At 35.9% G+C, this 21,466-nt stretch overlaps 1 protein-coding gene across 4 annotated transcripts in view; it reads right to left on the bottom strand.

Annotated features, from left to right (window-relative positions):
* Positions 1–21,466, bottom strand: part of HIPK1 (homeodomain interacting protein kinase 1) — a 47,865-nt gene that overhangs the window by 17,224 nt on the left and 9,175 nt on the right. For 3 of the 4 annotated variants that reach the window (XM_024119661.3, XM_024119660.3, XM_028488978.2), the window contains exons 2-8: positions 19,446–20,523; positions 12,096–12,219; positions 3,725–3,844; positions 2,859–2,945; positions 1,790–1,974; positions 1,284–1,446; positions 193–418 (exon numbers count right to left, since the gene is read on the bottom strand). In XM_024119661.3, the coding sequence (XP_023975429.1) occupies positions 193–418; positions 1,284–1,446; positions 1,790–1,974; positions 2,859–2,945; positions 3,725–3,844; positions 12,096–12,219; positions 19,446–20,521 (1,981 nt within the window). In that variant the 5' untranslated portion in view covers positions 20,522–20,523. The remainder of the gene's footprint in view (positions 1–192; positions 419–1,283; positions 1,447–1,789; positions 1,975–2,858; positions 2,946–3,724; positions 3,845–12,095; positions 12,220–19,445; positions 20,524–21,466) is intronic. The other variant, XM_024119662.3, reaches the window with a different exon arrangement.

A 21,466-nucleotide genomic window follows, 5' to 3' on the forward strand; every position in this document is an offset into this window, starting at 1 on the left:
CTACGTGTCAGAGAGCATCATAATTAGACAAATAACCAACATAAAAAAGGTCAACCTAATTCAGTTATCTTCATAATCAAAGACTGAGTTTAAACTTGTCAAAGATCAAAACTAAACAACTAGATACTTAGGACCTGCCTAAAGCAGGTAGGTCTGATATATACCATATGATATAGGAGTTTCCCTACTTACTCTGAAAAGCAGGTGGACATACTATAAATGTTTGTTGGAATGGATCTGTCTGAGTGCAAATCTGGGTGGTTCCAGGCTGCAAGGAAACACCCTGCTGGGCAACTCCAGGAACTGGTGCTGCAGATGATGGGTACAAAGCTGACTGGTAGTTTAGCAGTGAGACATCTGAATTAGCCAGAGAAAGAGTAGCAGCTGCTGCAGTAGAACTGGAAGCTAGAACACTGGCCTAAAAACAAAAGGATACTGGTATAAACATTTTTACATACATAGATTCTATCCAGAAAAACTAAGAACGAAGTTTTAAAATGCAATGTTAACTGTCTTTAAAATAACTCTCTGCTTAAGAAATTCTTCCTATCTCTTAAATTTAAGGTAGATTATAAAGCTGAAAAAGAAAACAAAGAATAAACTAACAGTCCTGCTCTGGTTGATGCTATATAAATAAACCCCTACCTCTTCTTTCTTTGCAAAAAGTTACTGGATGTGAGATCCCACCAAATCTCGTATGATCTTCCACTTAGAAAGTAGACCTAGCTAAGAAATTAGGAAACTTACATCTTCAGAAACAAAATTAAATGTAAATATCACTATTGGGCAAACAAATGCAAAACCACTCTTAAAGTTAATTATTGGAATTCATAGAAACAAAGAGTAGATCAGTAGTTGGTGGGGCAGGGTAGGAGATGGCCAGGGAGGTGGTCAAAGGGTACAAACTTCCAGTTATCAGATGAGTAAGTTCTGAGGACCTAATATACAGCATAGAAAAAAATGATTGGAAACACCTTTCGATACATGTAATGAGAGCTATCTAACAAAAAGAGAGTCATTTGGCTGAAGTCAGTACAATCAACAGCAGTAAGTAGTACAGAAGCCAGGTTCTACTTATTTGGCTATGCTAAGACTATGAGGGCATGGATTAGGCCTTTGTATTTAATTTTTGTCAGCACATGATGTGTAGGTATTATCAGTCTGAAAATTCTTACAAAGCAACAAGACCACCAAAGCAAAGACTGGTTTCTTTACCTCACCCTGTACTCTTATTAGTTTTTATCCCACTTAGGTCTGAGTTTCCAAAATCATTTACTGAATACCTGATTGTGCACTGTATTGAGTTGGTTGCTGAAGCTCATGGTTAGATTTGTGCTTGTATTTGGGGCAACATGCGTGGTGAAGGGACTCTTGATCTGACTCACTGTATCATACATGTGAACCCTCCGTTTGCAGATCTCCATGTTCTGAAAACAAGACTTAACACTGAAAAAAGAGATTAAAAATTCAATGAAATAAATGCTGAGATTTAAACAGATAGCAAATAACTCAAGATAAATACAGATCAATGGTTTTTTACCCCTGAGTACTTTCAGAGAAAATGAACCAAGAGTTTTTATAACCATAAAAAGGAAAAATACACATCTAATTTTTTTTCACACATCTAATTTTTAATCTCATGATTTTTCAATGAGAAGGAAAAGCATCAGTAAGCCAAATATGCAAGTATCAAAGCCACTACTCTTGTGATACTTCCATTTAGCTGTAAGATGGTAACTCAACAGAAAACCACATCATGGCAAAATGCCCCAGACCATACTATACTCACTGATTGCTATGTGGAAAATCCAGAAGGTGAGTCATTGTCACAAACTGATGGTTAAGAGTTTTCAGAGGAGTAATTCTCTTATCCGCATCAATTGTTAGCATTTTTTTTAACAGATCAATGTATTCTCTTCGATCTGCCTTCTCTGCCAACATATCTGTTCCCTCTAAGTCTGTGGACATGTTCACCTTACAAGGAAAATTTAGAAATATTATACTTCATCACTCAACCTTTAATGCTGACATTTAACATGTGCACTACATGCCGCAGAGCGGCTGGGCCCGTGGGCCATGGCCGCTGAGCCTGTGCGTCCGGAGCCTGCGCTCCGCAATGGGAGAGGCCACAACAGTGAGAGGCCCGCATACCGAGAAAAAACAAACAAAAAAACAAAAAAACAAACAAAAAAAAACATGTGCACTATGTATACATATTTATATATATAATATTCATATGTATAATATATAAGTGTGTGTGTATATATGTGTATATATAGATATAGATATATAGATAAGAGAGCTCGAGAAAAACATGAGGAAATTTTTTCACAAATGGAAGCTCTTCTTATACTGTCTAATTAAAATCTTCAATTTGGTACAGTTTGTTGGTAGAACAAAGCTGAATAAGCTCTTTTCATTCAAAATCCAGATCAAAGAAGTTAAGCAAAAATGATTATTACTTAAATATAGTTTCTATTGCTGAAAAGATTAAATGACATAGTATGTGTTTAAACAGAGTTTGGAACAAAAGCACTAAATAAATGTTAGCTCTTATGTAAGTATTTATTTAGTAGAAAAAATGGACAAGAAAGGAACCTTCGTAAATATTTCAAAATACCGACATGCAAAAGACTAGTTAAGCAAAAGCAAAGGAGAAATATATAATTCTAAAAATATCCTTTGCTAGGATTCAAACATTCTTTTAATATGTGGAAGAATATTAATGTATTTATGTAAAAAATGAAAACATATTAGACGATAACAAATTGAATCTATCTTTAATATATCCAATGGAAGTGTATCTCTGATTAAAGAGATACATAAATGTCTGGCTTTCTGAAACTTTCCATACTTACCTGAGCCATATCATCTAAACAATTAAAAATGTACTTTCGAGCTTCTTTTGATTTGATCCCAGTCTCCAATTCATGTTCTTCAGGTGTCTACAAAATACAGATTTTTAAAAAATTCCATCTGTATGTTTTCACCTTTTATTCTAAATTAAAGTCAGAATACAGAGATACAAGTGTTGTCACCTTGCCAACCATAGATCACAAACGTGAAAGTAATTTATGACAAGAAAATCTTCCGGTAGAGAGATGGGACCTTGATACCTGGCCACCCTTTCAACAATGATAAAATAAATGTGCAAGCAATGATGTAACAAAGTTCCTGAAGAATGTCAGTTAAGAAGAGACATTACCATTTTTCTCCAAAAGCTACTTTCAAATGAAACAATATTTCAAATACTAACTATTCAATAGGCTCAGGGACAGAGTCACTAGGTTAATCAAATTACTCAGATATCTATTAGTTTTAAGAAAATATGTAAGATCTTAATATGGGCAGTTATAAAATTGTGTTGTTTTGTCATATTTATTGAGAATTCTCTAAAAAACAGCCACTACTAAATTACTCTAGTTCTTCCTATCACTTAATGATAAGCACTACTCTCCATACCCCCTTCTTAGCTGCTGATTCAAATATATAAAATAACCTCAGCCAATTGAACTGGCATTTAATGTTTTGTTTTTTTAACTAAGGATAAGGCCATACGGGTACAATGATATAATTTCTCAAAGTATTTGCTCCTGCAAACGAACATTCCCACTGTCCTCCCTTTGCCCCCCTCCACCTCAAGAATTTAATAACTAAACTTTGAATTCAAATTGGAATTAAGGAGTACAGGAATGAATAGTATAGTATAGCAAGGGAGTCAGACCTTAAGCCTCCACAGTGGGTACCCCAAATTAGGATCTCTGTTGAAAAACCTGGTTGTTTTTGTTCCGGCACTGAGAAGATATTCAGCTGGCAGGCCTTGTGTTTGTGAAATGTAACGAATCTGAAATGTCAAAACCATCAAAACATTGATTTGGAGTGAAAAGGTAAATTATTAAAAACTTTTACACTAAAATATTATAAATATTAGCTCTAGTCAAAAAAAAAGAAAGGTACTGCAAAGAAATTAACTATTTGATCAATACAAATGAAATTTATCTGTAGATAAATATATATGCTAACCCACTCACAGATAATTCCCAAATATTTATTCAGTAACTTCCTTGTTACTATACCTGTTATTTACAAGGAAAACTCAGTTTTGAAAATTTTCTGTGTGACCTTTTTTGTTTTTTTGTAGATTTCTGATACAGAGTTCAAAAAACTTTAAGAGATTTCTAGGACAGAACAGAATATTTCCAACAAACTATTTCATGGATTACCAAGGTTTTGTTTGTTGATACATTATCAAATTTAAGAGATTAGGAAACAATTTCCATAAACCTCTTCCTTCCTGGGCTACTCTAGCTCTTGTCAATTGTCCCCACTCTAAACTGCTCATACCATAAAATTAAACAATTTAGTTTCTCTATCCCCACATCAATAAAGGGCAGGTACTATGTTCATTCATTCAATTTTTATTTTTATTTTTAGTTGCATTAGGTCTTCATTGCTGTGCACGGGCTTTCTCTAGTTGTGGCGAGCAGGGGCTACTCTTTGCTGCAGTGCACGGGCTTCTCATTGCGGTGGTTTCTCTTGTTGTGGAGCACAGGCTCTAGGTGCACAGACTTCATTAGCTGTAGCACGCAGGCTCAGCAGTTGTGGCTCGTGGGCTTAGTTTCTCTGTGGCCTAGAGAAATGTGGGACCTTCCCGGACCAGGGATCGAACCCGTGTCCCCTGTACTGGCAGGCGATTCTTAACCACTGTGCCACCAGGGAAGTCCCCATTCAATATTTATTGAATACCTACTTTGAACTAGACCAGCAGTTCTCAAAGTGTGGTCTGGGGAACACTGAGGGGTCCCCAAGATCCTTTTAGGGAGTCTATGAAATATAAACTATTTTCATAATAATACTAAGAAGTTATTTGCCTTTTTCATTTCTTTCTCATGGGTAAGAGATTTCCAGAGGTGATGTGTGATGATGTCATTGCTCTGATGGCTAATGAGACATGTGCCTGTATATTCTTTTGTTTTAAAAGTTTCCCAGTTTTGGGACTTCCCTGGTGGCACAGTGGATAATACTCTGTGCTCCCAATGCAGGGGGCCCAGGTTGGACCCCTGGTCAGGGAACTAGATCCCACATGCATGCCACAACTCAGAGTTTGCATACCACAACTAAGGAGCCCACATGTCGCAACTAAGGAGCCTGCATGCCACAACTAAGGAGGCCGCCTGCTGCAACTAAGGAGCCCACGTGCCGCAACTAAGGAGCCCGCCTCCCGCAACTAAGACCCAGTACAACCAAATAAATAAATAAATATTTAAAAAAATAAAAGTTCCCCAGCTTTATTGTTCACATTTCTGTTTGCTTTCACAATTCTCCCTATCCAAAAAAGCAATCTGCTTCTTTCCTGACCTACTGAAAGTAAAACAAGAGGTAATTTTTTTAACCATCCCCCCTCCACATAAGAATGGCTATATTTAATGATGAAATTAGAAAGAAACTTTTAAGCAAGGAAATCTTACTTCTCACCTCTCCTCCCCCAAAATTTCAGTTTTAATTTCTAATGCAATATATATATTAATAGATATAAGCTATATAAACAGGGCTCTTTGGGGGTCCTCAATTTTTTAAGAGTGTAAAGCAGAGGTCAGCAAACTGTGGCCTACAGGCCAAATCTGGCCGGCCATCACAAGACAATTTTAGAAAATAGCAGGATATTACTCTGAATCTGTGGGAGCTACCTAACTGGAAGCCAAAATACAGCATTGGCAAAATAGAAAAAAAAAAAATTAATGTGGATGAGAACATTTTAAATGTGAACTTCTTTTCCATACAAAAAGGGTGAAACATTTAAAATCCAGGATAAAACCTGTACAATGAAATACTATGCATTTTAAATGATAGGGTAAAAGTATATTTATCGACATTGTAAAGAAAGATATTTCATAATATACTAAGTGAAAAAGCAGATTACAAATTAAATATGACCTCACTTAAAAACAATTACACTTCACTGATTCTAAGAGGCATATTTTTTCACATTAACATCTTTGAAATTAGGATATGTCTTAAAACTGATAGTCATGATAAATCATGGTTTAACTGGAAGCATTCTTTGAGGTACAGAAAAGTAGTGCATCTCTCAATCAACAGTGTCTTAGATTTGATGGAACACAGTATATGTATTCCTCTACGTCCGTAAGTTTATATATGAAACATAACTATATGTAGCACATATTCATTCATTCTTTCAGTAAGTACTTATTGAGCCAGGCAGTGGTGACTGTTAAAATAGACATGGTTCTTGCTCTCACAGACCTTGCAGTCAAGTGAAGGAAACAGACACTGAATGCATAATTCAAACTGAATTGGCATCCTGAAGAAAATAAATAGGTTTCTATAAAAATACATAACAAAGGAATCTGACCTAGACTGGGGACTGGTGAGGAAAACATCCTTGAAGAAGTGACACGTTAGCTAATAAATGAGTAGGGACTGACTAAACGAAATGAATGGGTGGTGGAGAAGCATTCCAGACTAAGAGAACAGTATTGTGAAGGCCTGTGCTAGAAGGAAACATTCTTAACCAGTGCTGAAAAGATGCCAGTGGGGCTAGTGCAAGAAAAGCAAGAAGAAATGGTGTAAGATCAAATCTAGAAAGGAAGAGAGGAAGAGGAGAACAACCCAGGTAGAGGCTCAGAGGCCATATTAAGGATTTAACCCTTAATTCTAAATCATGGGAAACCACTAAAGAGCAGGGGAGTGGCATGATCAAATTTGTGTTCTGAAAAAAAATCACTCTGGAAAAAAGACTAGAGGGAGGCCAGAGTAGATAAAAGGGAGGTTGTCTAGTAGCCCATGTAAGTGATGAAGACAGCCTGGACAAGGGTAATAGCAATAGGAAAATATGAGTATAATCAAGAGGCATTAGGACATACATGGTCAGGAGATACATGCATGTCCATACATGCATGTGCACGCACGTGCTCTCTCTCTCTCTCTCTCTCTCACACACACACACACACACACTGCAAAACTACATTTCCCTTCATAGAATTTCTCTCAATTGTACTATATAATTATTTGTGTGATTATTTACTTAATGTCTATTTCCCACCACTAAACTATAGCCTCCATGAGGGCAAGGACAATGTTTTATTCAGCACTGTATCCCCAGTAACCAGAGTACCTATGACAGTAGTCAATAAATACATAAAGAAAATTAACAAATTAAATATATAAATAAATACAAAATATACCAAAATGTAATAGGTTACCTTTGAGGGGTAGAACCACTAAAGGTTGAAATTTTTGTCTCTTGGCTTACTGCATCTTTTCTAATTTCTCTACAATAATGCACTTACAAAATTAAAACATTAAAATTTTTTAATATTATAGAATGAAAAGAGTAAACTATGAAAGTAGAATGGGAACTTATCATACAGATACTGCTTTTCATATAGCTTAAAATAAAGCAACAACAAAGGCCCCACCTTTATGCAAACAGAAAGTATTATTGTAATTTGTTATTTTAAACAATTGAAATGTTTCCAACAAAGTTGAAGCCATTAAGTAGTATCTAGAGAGGGCATACACATTTGACTTCAAGACTCACAAACATATGCTGTAAAATCTCAGCTATCGCATTTACAAAAAATCCACAGCTGATACCATACTTAATAGTGAAAGACTGCTTCCCCCCTAAAGTCACGAACAAGACAAGAACATCCACTCTTGCTATTTCTTTCCAACACTGTACTAGTGTGGTTCAATGCAAAGCAGTTAGGCAAGGGGAAAAAAAGGAATCCAGATTGGAAAGGAAGATGTAAAATTATCTTTATTTGTAGATGACATGATCTTGTAGTTAGAAAATTATAAGGAATCTAAAACTATTAGAACTAGAGCTCGATTAGAAAACTATCAGAAAAAGAGTTCAAGAAGGGTGCAGAATACAAGATTACAAAACTCACTGCATTTCTATACACTAGTAAAGAACAACTGAAAGTAAAATTAAGGGATTTCCCTGGTGGCACAGTGGTTAAGAATCCACCTGCCAATGCAGGGGACATGGGTTCGAGCCGTGGTCCAGGAAGATCCCACATGCCGCAGAGCAACTAAGCCCGTGCACCACAACTACTGAGCCTGAGCTCTAAAGCCTGCAAGCCACAACTCCTGAGCCTGCATGCCACAACTACTGAAGCCCGTGCGCCTAGAGCTCGTGCTCTGCAACAAGAGAAGCCACCACAATGAGAAGCCCGCACACTGCAATGAAGAGTAGCCCCCACTCGCCGCAACTAGAGAAAGCCCATGCACAGCAACGAAGGCCCGTTGCAGAGATAAATAAACAAATAAATAAATTTTAAAAAGAAGGATCTTTAAAATAAAATTAATAAAATAATTCTACTCACTATAGCATCAAAAAAAACAATATTTAGAAATAAAATTAACAAAAGAAGTATAAAACTTTAACTCTGAAAATTATAAAACACTGCTAAAGAAAACCTAAATAAATCTGATCATGTTTATGGATCAGAAGCCGATATTGTTAAGATGGCGATACTTCCTAAAGTGATCTACAGATTCAAGCAATCCCTATTAAAAAAAAAAATCAATAACTTTTTTGGGGCAGAAATAGAAAAATCCCTAAAATTTATATGGAATTTCAAGGGACCCCAAACAGCCAGAGCAATCTTGAAAAAGAATAAAGTCCTGGTTTCAAAACTGACTACCACCAGAGAAAGACAAATACGTATGATATCACTTATATGTGGAATCTAAAATATGATACAAATGAACTTATTTACAAAACAGAAATAGACTCACTGACATAGAAAACAAACTTATGGTTACCAAAGGGGAATGGGAGGGGAGGAATAAATTAGGAGTCTGGGATTAACAGATACACACTGCACATAACTATATTCATTATCTTATAATAACCTATAATGGAAAAGAATCTGAAAAAAGAATACACACACACACACACACACACACACGGGAATCACTTTGCTGTATACCTGAAACTAACACAACATTGTAAAATCAACTATACTTCAATTGAAAAAAAAAAGAAAGAAAAAAACTTACTACCAAACTATAGTAATCAAAACAGTGTGGTACTGGCATAAGTATAGATATAGGATATAGATCAATGGAACAGAACTGACAATCCAGACATAAATCATTATACTTACTTATGGTCAACTGATTTTTGACAAGGATGCCAAGACAATTCTTGGGGAAAGAACAGTCTTTTAGCAAATAGTACTGGGATAACTGAATACCCACATGCAAAAGATAGAAAATGGACCCTTTCCTTACAACATATTCAAAAATTAACTTAAAATGACTCAAAAACCTAAATGTAAGAGCTAAAACTATAAAACTCTTAGAAGAAAACATAGGAGAAAAGCTTCATGACACTTGATTTGGCAAAGATTTCTTGGATATGATACCACAAGTATAAGCAACAAAAGAAAAAACAAGCAAATTGGACTTCATCAAAATTTAAAATGTTTGTGCAAATACTCTAAACCGAGTGAAAAGGCAACCCCATGGAATGGGAGAGAGTATCTGCAAATCACTTATCTGATAAGGGATTAATAATAAGAATACAGAAAGAACTCCTACCACTAAACAACAACAACAAAATACAAAAACGGGCAGTGGACTTGAATAGACTTCTCCAAAGAAGATATACAGATGCCCAATAAGCACATAAAACGATGCTCAACATCACTAATCATTAGAGAAACACAAATCAAAACCACAATGAGCTATCACTACATATCCATAAGGATGGCTATCATTTTTTTAAAAAAAGAAAGAAAATAACCAGCATTGGCAAGGATGAAGGATGTAGGGAAACTGCAACTCTTGTACATTGTTGGTAGGAATGTAAAATGGTATAACCACTGTGGAAAACAGTTTGTTGGTTCCTCAGAAAGTTAAACATAGAATTAGCATATGACCCAGCAATTCTACTTCTAGCTTTGTACCCAAAGGAACGGAAGACAGGGACTTAAACCCTGGTACACCAATATTCATAGCACCATTATTCACGGTGGTAACACCCCAAGTGTCCATCAACAGATGAGCACATAAAAAAACGTGGCGCATATATATATATATATATATATATATATATATGTATACACACACACACATATATACATACACACACACAATGAAACATTGATCAGCCATAAAAAGTAATGAAGTTCTGATACAGGCAATAGCATGGATGAAAAACATCATGCTAAGTAAAAGAAGCCCAGCACAAAAGACCACACATTGTATGTGATGAATATGTTATGCTAGAATAGGCAAATCTATACAGACAGAAAGCAGATTACTGGCTCCCAGCATGGTGGTGGGGTGGTTAGGGAAGAATGGGTACTGACTGCTAGTAAGTACTGGGTTTCATTTTAGAGTCATGAAAACGTTCTAAATTGATTGTGTCTATGGTTCACAACCCTGTGAACATACTGAAGACCAATGAGTTGCACACTTTAAATGGCTGAATTATACGGTACGTGAATTATATCTCAATAAAGTTGTTTTTTTAAAAACTCAGCTGTAAGAACAAGGATCCTGCCACAAGAACCTTTTTGTATAAGCAAAGATGCATCAAGATAAAGTATTCCCAATCCTGCTCTACAACAGCAACACCCTATTTATTCACTATTAAGCATGAAAAAAAAACAACTTTCTCCTACAACCCAGTTTCACATCTATGCACCAGGCAAAAATTCTCAAAACTACCATATCATTTCTTTACAAGGTAACCCCCCATTGCACCTTAGCTTCTAAATCTAATTTTATTTGGTTCCACTTCCTAGGAATATTTACAATACAATCTGTTTACTAAGGTTGAAGAGATGCCACAAAACAGTTGGCCTAGGAATGGCACTTTAGAGACTATAATTGCTCGGAGCAAGGTTTCTTAATCGGGGGGTCCACGAATTCCCTAACTTTGTATATAAAACATTGTGAGCATATTTTTCTGAGAAGATCCATAGCTTCATCAGATTCTCAAGAGTCTAAAACCCAAAGAGGAGAATCAATGGATTGGTTCAAGTAACTGTGGTTTTGCATCATTTAATCTTCCTCACACTTCTTTGTTGTTGTTGTTAAAATAAGGAAGGTGGTTCATGTCTCACAAGGTGGATGAAAGACTGAAAAATTACAAAGTTCAATGTAACTGGTTACTTATCATATGAACAACTTATTTTCTATGTCTCACTCAGAGACAAATCCAAAGAGTCAAATTTTTGGAAGTTGGTAAATGTTACATCTACTCTAAAATGGACTGAGGAGTCAAAATTCCAGGTTGAATAGGGAAAAACACTATTTTGCCCTCTTCTCTTAATGGTTCGAAATAACCATTCATTTCTCAAAAAAACTAAAAAAACCCTGATGTACCTACTGTGTCCCAGATGCAATGTCAGCAGCTGAGGATACACTGGTAGAATCAGTCTCTGCCCTCAAAGAGCTTACAGTATAGTAGTTAGAACAATTTTTTTGAAAGAACAAAAAATGAGAATTCACAATTTACTTCCATGGCAAAACTTTTTTCCTTAGGACCAGTTTCTTAGGAAGTTGTAGCATATCTTCTAAAGCTTGTCTGTTTTGAAACATAGATAATTTGTTACAATACTTTTCAACTCATAAGATTTCCCTCCTAAATCCTATGTTACAGAGACCTAATACACATCACAACTTCTAGGGTCCAATGTGTTTCAGTATGCAGAGAGTAATTACTTCAGTGTGTGTCATGTATAAAAAGGAATAAATAGCACTGAATGAGCCAAAGTTTGCTCTTAAAATTCCAACTTCACATCCTTACTCTACTTTCATATCCTAATTCACAAGACACATTGGCTGACAAGTTAAGTCTCTAATAAATCATTACAGATCTGTAAAAGCAGCAATCTAAAGTAATATAAAATAAAATCCTTTTTAAAGTTTAGAATTACAAATATAACTGCAGACTAAGAAGCAGGTAGAGAAAATTCCATTATTTAAAAAATTATTTTTAATTGGACTATTCTTTCCCTACAATCTAAATACTTCACTAGTACTTCTATTCCTCTAGAATCTTTCACCAGTTACTTGCTTTCTATTGCCATCCAAATAAACACTCTTACCTGATCATATTCTGAAGCACCAGGATAAAGAGGCCACCCCAGGAACAGCTCAGCTATCACACAGCCCAATGACCACATATCAATAGCTTCACAAAATGGTAATCCAAGAATAATTTCAGGGGCTCTAGCAAAAACAAAAATACCAGATTAAAAAAATTACACATTATTTTGGGAAACTATGTTGATTAAGTCTTGTTTTAGTATCAGGTAAAGAAAGGTACATTGATTTAATGAAGCTGAAAACAATCTCTGGTATAAAATCCATAATTCGAAACTCTTGGCCCCAGATGTGTTTTGAAATTCAGAGCTTTTTGAATTTCAGAAAGGTACTACCCATGCATAAACTACATACTTCATAATAATCCCAATGGAGTTTAGGGAAGCATCCCATAATCAAACACATTAATACTTCTGCAACACAACATATGAGCAATCACACTAAGCCAGACAAATACTTTAAACAGCCTTACATTGATTCAAGTCAGGTCTTACCAATAAATAAGTTTATACCAAACTTAGAAAAAGATTTTTAGCTTTGAAAGCTTTCTGAATTTAGAAATTACAGATAATGGATTATGGACTTATTCTTTTTATTCTTAGAAACTTTTTAATTACAGAAAAATCAATTAAATGGTCTGATCAATAAATACCCCTTTATGACAGAAATGCCTTCTGTAGAGACACAGTGGTTCAAATCCTAATTCCATTATTTAACAGCTGGAGGCAATTAATCTTTCTGAGCCTCAGGTTCTTTTTTTTTAACATCTTTATTGGAGTTTAATTGCTTTACAATGGTGTGCTAGCTTCTGCTGTATAACAAAGTGAATCAGCTAGACATATATGTATATCCCCATATCTCCTCCCTCTTGGGTCTCCCTCCTGCCCTCCCTATCCCACCCCTCTAGGTGGTCACAAAGCACTGAGCTGATCTCCCCGTGCTATGTGGCTGATTCCCACTATGAGCCTCAGGTTCTTCATTCATAAAATGGAGATGAGTACCTCTTACTACATAAGGTTGTGGTAAGGTTAAAATAAATAAGTAAAAGAGAATGATGATGATGATAATGATGTCGTTCAAATATTAAAGCTCTTGACCAGAGCCTGGCACATGGTTAGCATTATGTAAGTGTTAGATAAAACAATGACTATTATTATTATACCATCATTCTTTTAAAACTTTGAACTCTCTGTGTGCTTTCAGAAATATTCATTTCCACTAATGCTCCATGTGAGAAACCCAATCCTACGAAACCTTAAAGAGAAAACTATGGTAATACCATAAACTAAGAGCTCTCTATATATGAATATATCCAAGGCAAAATTATTATCCCCTCTATATTATACTTATAGAGGAGGAAACAGAGGTAAATAGATTAAGTAATTTGCCCCAAATCACACAGTTAATACGTGGCAGAGCTAGAATTTGAATCCTGGTAGCCTAGGTCTGAAGTTGTCTCTAAATAAGTAAAAGTTAAATACATACCCATCTATACTCATCTATTTGGCATGGTGGTATACATGGTATTTTTCAAATTGTAACTAAAATTAAGAGATAAATGGATTCAAAAGGGGGATGATAATAATAGGTAATATTAAATTGATAATAATAGATGACACTTATATAGTACTTAGTATGTGCCAGGCACTAAGTTCTTTAGAAATGTGGGGTTCACTTAATTCTTACAACAATCCTATGAAAGTAGATATTTTCACTGTTAAGTCATCAATTATAAGATACACATTTTTCACATTTTAACATCTCTGAAATTAAGAAGATTCCTGAAAATGATGGTATATTTTAGTTTAATGGCAGTGCCTTTACCTTCTTATTGGTATATAAATAATATTATATTTCATCTTATAATCAGTGGCACCTTAGATTCTACGTAAGGAAGTATTATTTCCATTTTACAGATGTAGAAACTGGGCACTGGCAGGTTAGGTAACTTGCCCAAGGCTGGAGCCCAGGCAGTCTGGACCCAAGGTCTGAGCTCTGAAACACTTTATCATCTCTAAATAATTTCCTTTCCTTTTTACAAGTCACAGAATTTGAAACTGTAAGGACACTCCAGATCCAGATCCCTCTCATTAATCAGGAGCTAAATAGAAAAGCAGATCTCTCCATTAGGAACCATCTAATAGGCCATGTCTCCTCATGAAGTGCCTAGGTTTCCCAAATTTTAATCTTAAGCAGTATGTGCTTATTGTTGTGTTGTGTGTATGGGGGAGGGGGGGCAGACAAAGACTGAGTGGGGAGGGTATAAAGATATTTCCCTAAATAAGAATATCCTCCCAGAGTAATTTTCTAAGTAGCCCCTAGAAAATGGTAAATTAGAGGACTCCATAGGGTCTAAAAACTTTCCTGATCCTTGCACAGAAACAGCAGAAGATCCAGGCCTGCTGGGACTTACACTATTTGACAGCTAAGGGTGGAACCACTAATATCATCAGTTTTTGGGCTATTTGATGTGAACTGTGGTTTTGTTAGCCAAAGAAAACAAACAAGTGATATTCCTGTTGCAGGTGGCTGGAGCCCCATATTACTGATGGAATTTCAGAGTTCAATTAAATACAACCACTGTGGCATGTTTGATAGCATTAATAAACTACAGGGTAAGAGTACCCAGAAACATAAAAGCCTTTCTAAAATTGAAAAGGAACAAAATTTTTACTTTCACTGAGCAGACTGATTAATTTCTAAGTTCATGACAGTGCCAAAAATAGCTGGCAGGGAGAATGCAAATGGCTTTGTGCCAAAATAAAAACTGGGCTTAGAACATTCCTAAACATTAACTGAAGAGCAGTAGATTGATTTTGCCATTCCCACTATACCAGGAAGACATTTTAAAATCCAAAAGGCAGGTCACAGGGAGGGGCCAGGCCACCCAATAACTTACTTCTTTAAAAAGGTAGCCATAAGATGTGATAACTGTTAGGCTTCTAAGGCTTAAAGTTTAAGGGAAATTAAGAAAAACACTAATTCCACCTCCCAAGCCCCACTAAACAAAAAAACCCTGAAGACTGACTGGAATCAGTTTTTCCATTTGGTCTTGCTCTGCTTCTGGAGTAACAAAAGCAGCTAAGTGTTTCAAGTAAAAGCTCACCCAAAACAGTTAACTCTACCACATATACCATGCAAAAAGGTAAGTATCAAAAGAAAAAAAAAGGAAAGCAGTAAAAATAAAGTAAAATAAAATAAGGCTGCTCAGTCTATTGAGGACTTTTCACTTTCATTAGAGCCTAAAAATGTTAGACTTATATAAACTCCAGGAAGCAAAAAGACTTAAGTTATCTTCTTTTACTGAACATCATTTAGAGCAGGTTCACCTCTAAAGACTGAATGTTTTAACCTCTGAATTCAGATCAAAATTCTTGATAATATTTTCATTACTATATCATCTTTCCCCTTGGCCTCCAATATTTCTCAATCCCTCAATATAAACTATACACTGAAATTCTTGTTCTACTTCATCTATATAATAAGTTAATTACTCTTCTAGGTCCCTTTCCAGCTCTGACATCCTAACAACTGGGCAGTAAAAAAAGATTACCTATTAAACCACAGGAAAAAGGAAAACAAAACTCGCAGTCTTCCCTTTAGGAGGAAAATGGCATGAAATTGTACTTTGGACATGGTGACTCTCCTCTTTGCAGATACATCCCATCCTTTGAGAACAAATACTGAACAGGCTCTCATTGCTATAACCAGGAGGTAGAAATAGCAATCCTTGCGTTTTGATTTCCCAACTTCAAACTCCTTTAAATTGAAAAATTCCACTTAAGTCATAAAGCTCTATTTCACTGGAACCCAGAGCAAGCTGAGGCTAGAATCACTTAACAGCACAAATCATTCTCTGCTCATCTTCATGAACACTCTTGTTTCTTCCCACCCATCTCAGAGGCATCAAACCAAATAAGAGATGTTATGTAAAGTCTAACTTCCTACATCTGTGGCTTAGGTGTTAACTGTGGTTTCAGTGTCAGATGAAACTGGATTGTTTGTTTGTCTAGGATAAACTGAAAATATGTTTTCCTTATCTAGATCTTGTCCTTCCGTACATAACAAAGTGATCTCAGCTTTAAGGCCAGCTAGCCTGTTCAGAATGGAAAAGCATTGAGCTTATAAGCATGACAAACCTTTGTGCCTAAATCTCGAGCCCCAAAGACAGCAACTTTTCTTGGAATTAGTCTACATTTACATTTACAGTGGGCTAGGAAATAAAGTACTTTATTTTTACTGCCTGAGTCATTTAGCCGTGCCCATGGCCAACAGAGACAGCATGGTGGCAAAAATTTACATCAACTGATAGTACTTTGGCATGTTATCAGCAAGATGAAGCAATGTAAACAATGCAATGTAAAAAGGAGGGTAAGAGGAAGGCTGGCTCTGGAGACAGAATGCTTCAATGGTCAAAAGGATTTCAGAGAGGTTTTCTGAAAGAGGGTGAGGATTTAATGGACTCTAATAAAGCAACAATGCAACATGCACAGGACCACTGTGGATACAATTTATATAAAGAAGGAATGCCTGAGCTGCTATTCCACTTGCCTTAGGCTCATCATCAAGTATTACTGTGACAGGGTTTTAGAAAACTATAAAAAGAAAAGATAAAAATAGATTAAGGTGGATTGGAAGACAATGTTAAGACGTCAATACTGTGCAAAGTGATTTGCAGACTCAGTGCGATCCCTATCAACACCAATGAGGTTTTTTTCAGAAATAGAAAAGTCCATCCTAAAACTCATATAGAATTTCAGGAGACTCCAAAAAAGCCAAAACAATCTTGAAAGAAAATAAAACTAGAGGTCTCACACTTCCTGATTTCAAAACTTATTACAAAGCTACAAGTAATCAAAAAAGCATGGTACTGGCATAAAGACAGACATTTAGAACAATGGAACAGAAGGGAGAGCTCAGAAATGAACCCTCATATATATGGCCAAAGGATTCTGACAAGAGTATCAAGACCATTCAATGGAGAAAGGACAGTCTTTTCAGCAAATGGTGCTGGGAAAACTGAATGTCCACGTGCAAAAGAATGAAATTGGACCCATACTTTATACCATACAAAAATTAACTCAAAATGGATCAAAAACCTAAATATAAGAGCTAAAGCTATTTGAAGAAAACATGAGGAAAAGCTTCATGACATTGGTTTGACAACGATTTCTTGAATATACCAAAAGTATAAGCAACAACAAAAAAGACAAATAGGACTTCATCAAAATTTAAAACTTTTGTGCAAACAATACTATCAATATAGTGAAAAGGCAACCCCATGGAATGGGAGAAAATATCTGCAAATCATGTTATCTGACCAGGGATTAATACTCAGAATATATAAAGAACTCCTACAACTCAGCAACAACAAAAAACAATCCAATTCAAAGATGGACAAAGGACTTAAGACATTTCTCCAGAGAAGACATACAGATGGCCAATAAGCACATGAAATGATGCTCACCATCACTAATCATTAGGGAAATGCAAATCAAAACTATATGAGATATCATTTCACAAACATAAGGATGGCTATTAACCAAAAAAAAAAAAAAAGAGAGAGAGAGAAAGAAAATAACAAGTGTTGGTGTATTGGTGAGGATATGGAGAAACTGGAATCCTCATGCATTGCTGGTGGGAATATAAAATCGTGCAGTGGCTGAGAAAAACAGTTTGGTGGTTCCTCAAAAAGTTAAAGAATTACCATATGACCCAGCAACTCTACTTCTAGTTTTATACCCAAAAGAATTGAAAACAGGGACTCAAAACACTTGAATGCCAAAGTTCATTACATCATTATTCACAATAGCCAAAAATGTGGAAACAACCCAAGTGTCCATCAACAGATGAATAGATAAATAAAATGTGGTATATACATGCAACAGAATATTATTCGGTCCTGGAAAGGAATGAAATTCTGATACATGCTACAGAATTTCAGAGATAAACCTTGAAAACATTATGCTAAGTGAAGTAAGTCAGACCCAAAAGGAGAAATATTGTATGATTCCACTTATAAGCAATATCTAGAATAGGCAATTTCATAGAGACAGAAAGTCAAATAGAGGTAACAGGGGTAGGGAGTAGGAGGGTGGAGTAGTTACTGCTTAATGGTTACAGAGTTTCTGTTTTGGGTGATAAAAAAAATCTGGAAATAGTGGTGAAGGCTATACAACACTATGAAGATACTTCACAACACTGAACGGTACGTGTTAAAATGGTAAACTTCATGTTAGGTAGGTTTTATCACAATTAGAGAAACATAAATATGTAGATGGCATATTTTCTGAGTCCCTATACAGGTTAAAATGTCCTTACATTATTTTCACACATAATATAAAATTCTTAGTTCAGAATTTCTATTTCCTCAAAATTTATTAAAGGCATTTGGCATGCTGGACATATCTCTTGATAAAACTTATTTTGTGGGTTATCTTTTTTTATTGTTTCACTTCGTGATTGGGTGAGTGTACAATCTGTGTTTAATCCATGACCATTAAAATAAGTATCAGATTCCTTAAAATTAATAACTAGACAGATAAATGACGTACTGAGAAATCAAAGCTCATTTAGACTTTCCCGTCTTCTCTCTTTCAGTAATGCTCCTTGGTTACAGTACGGACAAAATTCTATATACCAGCATTTAAGTTCTGTCCCAATAATTATTATATATTGAAAAGGTAGCTTTATTAGAAGTATCAATATGGAAATATAAATCACTAAAGTATAAGGTGTTTGGGTCAAGGCCATTTTAGGATAACCAAATAAGTTCACATGCAAATAAGTTCAAAGGACTATGTTAAGTTCAAAGGAGAATATTAAAACGAGAAGAGACCTTAGCAATCATCTAATCCAATTCTCTCTATTATGCAAGAAAGAAAATGTAAAATAATAAAACGTTGCTAGAGTTAAACTTGGAATTATTCCCAAGGCATCTTACCTGCCAAGATAGGAACCTGGGAAAAATAGCAGCATATGCCCAAATTCATCACATATAAGTAAACATCTTATATATTTAAAGATACTTTAAAATGGGAAAATTAGGTATAATGGTAGTAAAGAAGGAACCAGATGCTACTATAATTCAACTAGGAACAACCTTCAGAATCAGACTGAATTAATTTTTCTAGAGTTAAAATTTCAGAAATAAAATAATGTTACATATAAGAATGCCACACACATGGAATATTAAATACTATATATATTTAGGATAATACTAAAATATATTATCCTATTCTGTGTTGAAATCTGTAAATAAATTCATTGTTATATGTAGCCCTTTGTAATATATGTTAAATATAAAGACAGATCTCTAGTCAAAGACATGCTTTTTAGCATTTGCCACTTGCCTGTAGTAACGTGACTGTAAGTAGGTTGAGCACACAGCTTTGGAAACGTGACTAGCAGAACCAAAGTCAATGACCTTCACTCGGTAGGGTTGGCGCACTGGATCGACCAGCATTATGTTTTCAGGCTTAAGGTCAGCATGAATTAGACCAAGGCTCTTGAGCTTCATCAGGGCTGTGGCCACCTGCTGCAAGATTGGTCTGATGTACTTGAGTGGCAGTGGGCTAAACTTGTTCTGCTTTAGAAAATCATATAAGTTCTGCTCCAGCATCTCGAACACAAGGCAGGTATGATTCTTATGCTGAAAGCACTCATAAGAACGGACAAAATTATACTCATCGGCATTTTCACTGCTTAGGCGGGAAAGGATGCTCACTTCAATCTGTCCTTGTCTGGCATAGGAGGGGTGGTTCTTCAAGATTTTAATAGCCACAATTTCCTTGGTGCTCCGCTTCCAGCACTTAGCCACCTGTCCAAATGTTCCCCGGCCTAAGAACTCTAAGACTTCATAGCTGTTTGTCATAGAGCAAAGGATCTCATGTTGGACCAGCTGGTAATCCCCTTCTCCACTGGAACTGCTACTCTTCGTGGTCACAGTGGTGGTCGTGGCAGCGGCACCCACCACAGTCCTGTTTTGCAGCATGAGAGGGGGATGTTCTTCTATGATTTGCACACTACCGTTGCTGTCAACTTCCTCACTTTTTCTTTTCAATCCACATTTTTGATATGGCTCAAGCAAAGAAACGTTGCTTCTGTGAGTCAGGGTCTGGCTGCTTTGGAAGGTTGATGTAGCAGCACTGGCAGAGCTATCAGCAGCTGTTACAACAATATGCTCCACTGCAGGAGCTGGGAGGAGGAGGCCCTGGTCGTAAGCAGGGATGTTGAAATTTGCTACCTGGTGAGAAGAGTTGGCTTGCCCTTGTGTGGCTGGGAGAGTTTTGCTGTGGGTATAGTATTTGTCGTTGCTGCTCTGTCCAGAAACATCCCAACCAGAAGGCTCTATTTTCAGTTTCTTTGCACTGCAGAAGGCACTCGACGACACTGATGGGGGGGAAAACACCTGCAGCTGTGATGCCATACCTACATCAAGAAAGAGGAAGAATTAGGCCCTCAATTTTATACAACCCCTCAATTTGTATATCAGAAAACTTTCAGCTTAGAAAAAACAAGTAAACGTATATCTGGCTGAGGTTTTATTTTATACATTTTCCAAAACATGTCTCCTATTATAGAAGGATAAACTTTTTGGTCTAATTACACAACCTGAATGACTTTTTTGAGACTCAGCAATAATAGGACATACTGTTAAAAGAGTATGAACATCTAATATGGTTTATAAAATAAAAACAACAACAACAGCTTAGATGATTGATCACTTAGTATGTGCCAAGTGGTAGTCTAAGCACTTCATACACATAACTCATTTAATTCTCACCACAACCTTTTGAAAAAACATACTATCATTATGTCCATTCTACAGATGAGGAAACTAAGACACAGACTGGTTAAAATAATTTGCCCAAAATAACACAGCTCTTAAGTGGCAGCACTAGAATTCAAACCCAAGCTCTTTGGCCCCAGAGTTCATTCCACAGCTGTCTTCATTCCTGCCCTGATTAGCTTTTTAATCAATTATTTAAATGTAGACATAGATGACATGCTTATAAAATTCATAGATGAACCAAATTTGGGCAGGATACTCAATATTGCTAAGTAACAGGTCCAAAAAGATCACAAAGAGCAGAAACCATAAGGTAAATCTAGCTGACGACATTTAACAAAAATATTGACTTCCTACTTAGGTCCAAAATCTGGCTAGCACAAAGCACAAGGATAAGAGATACAAGGTTTCGCAGGATCATATATGAAAAACACTTTGTTAGCAAGAGAAACACTATGTAATAATGTTCCCCTCCCCTCAAAAGCTAATTCAATCTTAAACTATATTCACAGAAAAAGTAGTGTCCAGAATGTAGCAAAGTGAAGGCAACCCACTCTGCTCAGATCACAAATAAAACAGTGT

The sequence above is a fragment of the Physeter macrocephalus genome, chromosome 4, assembly GCF_002837175.3.
Source record: "Physeter macrocephalus isolate SW-GA chromosome 4, ASM283717v5, whole genome shotgun sequence".
In the NCBI taxonomy this organism is placed as follows: Eukaryota; Metazoa; Chordata; class Mammalia; order Artiodactyla; family Physeteridae; genus Physeter; species Physeter macrocephalus.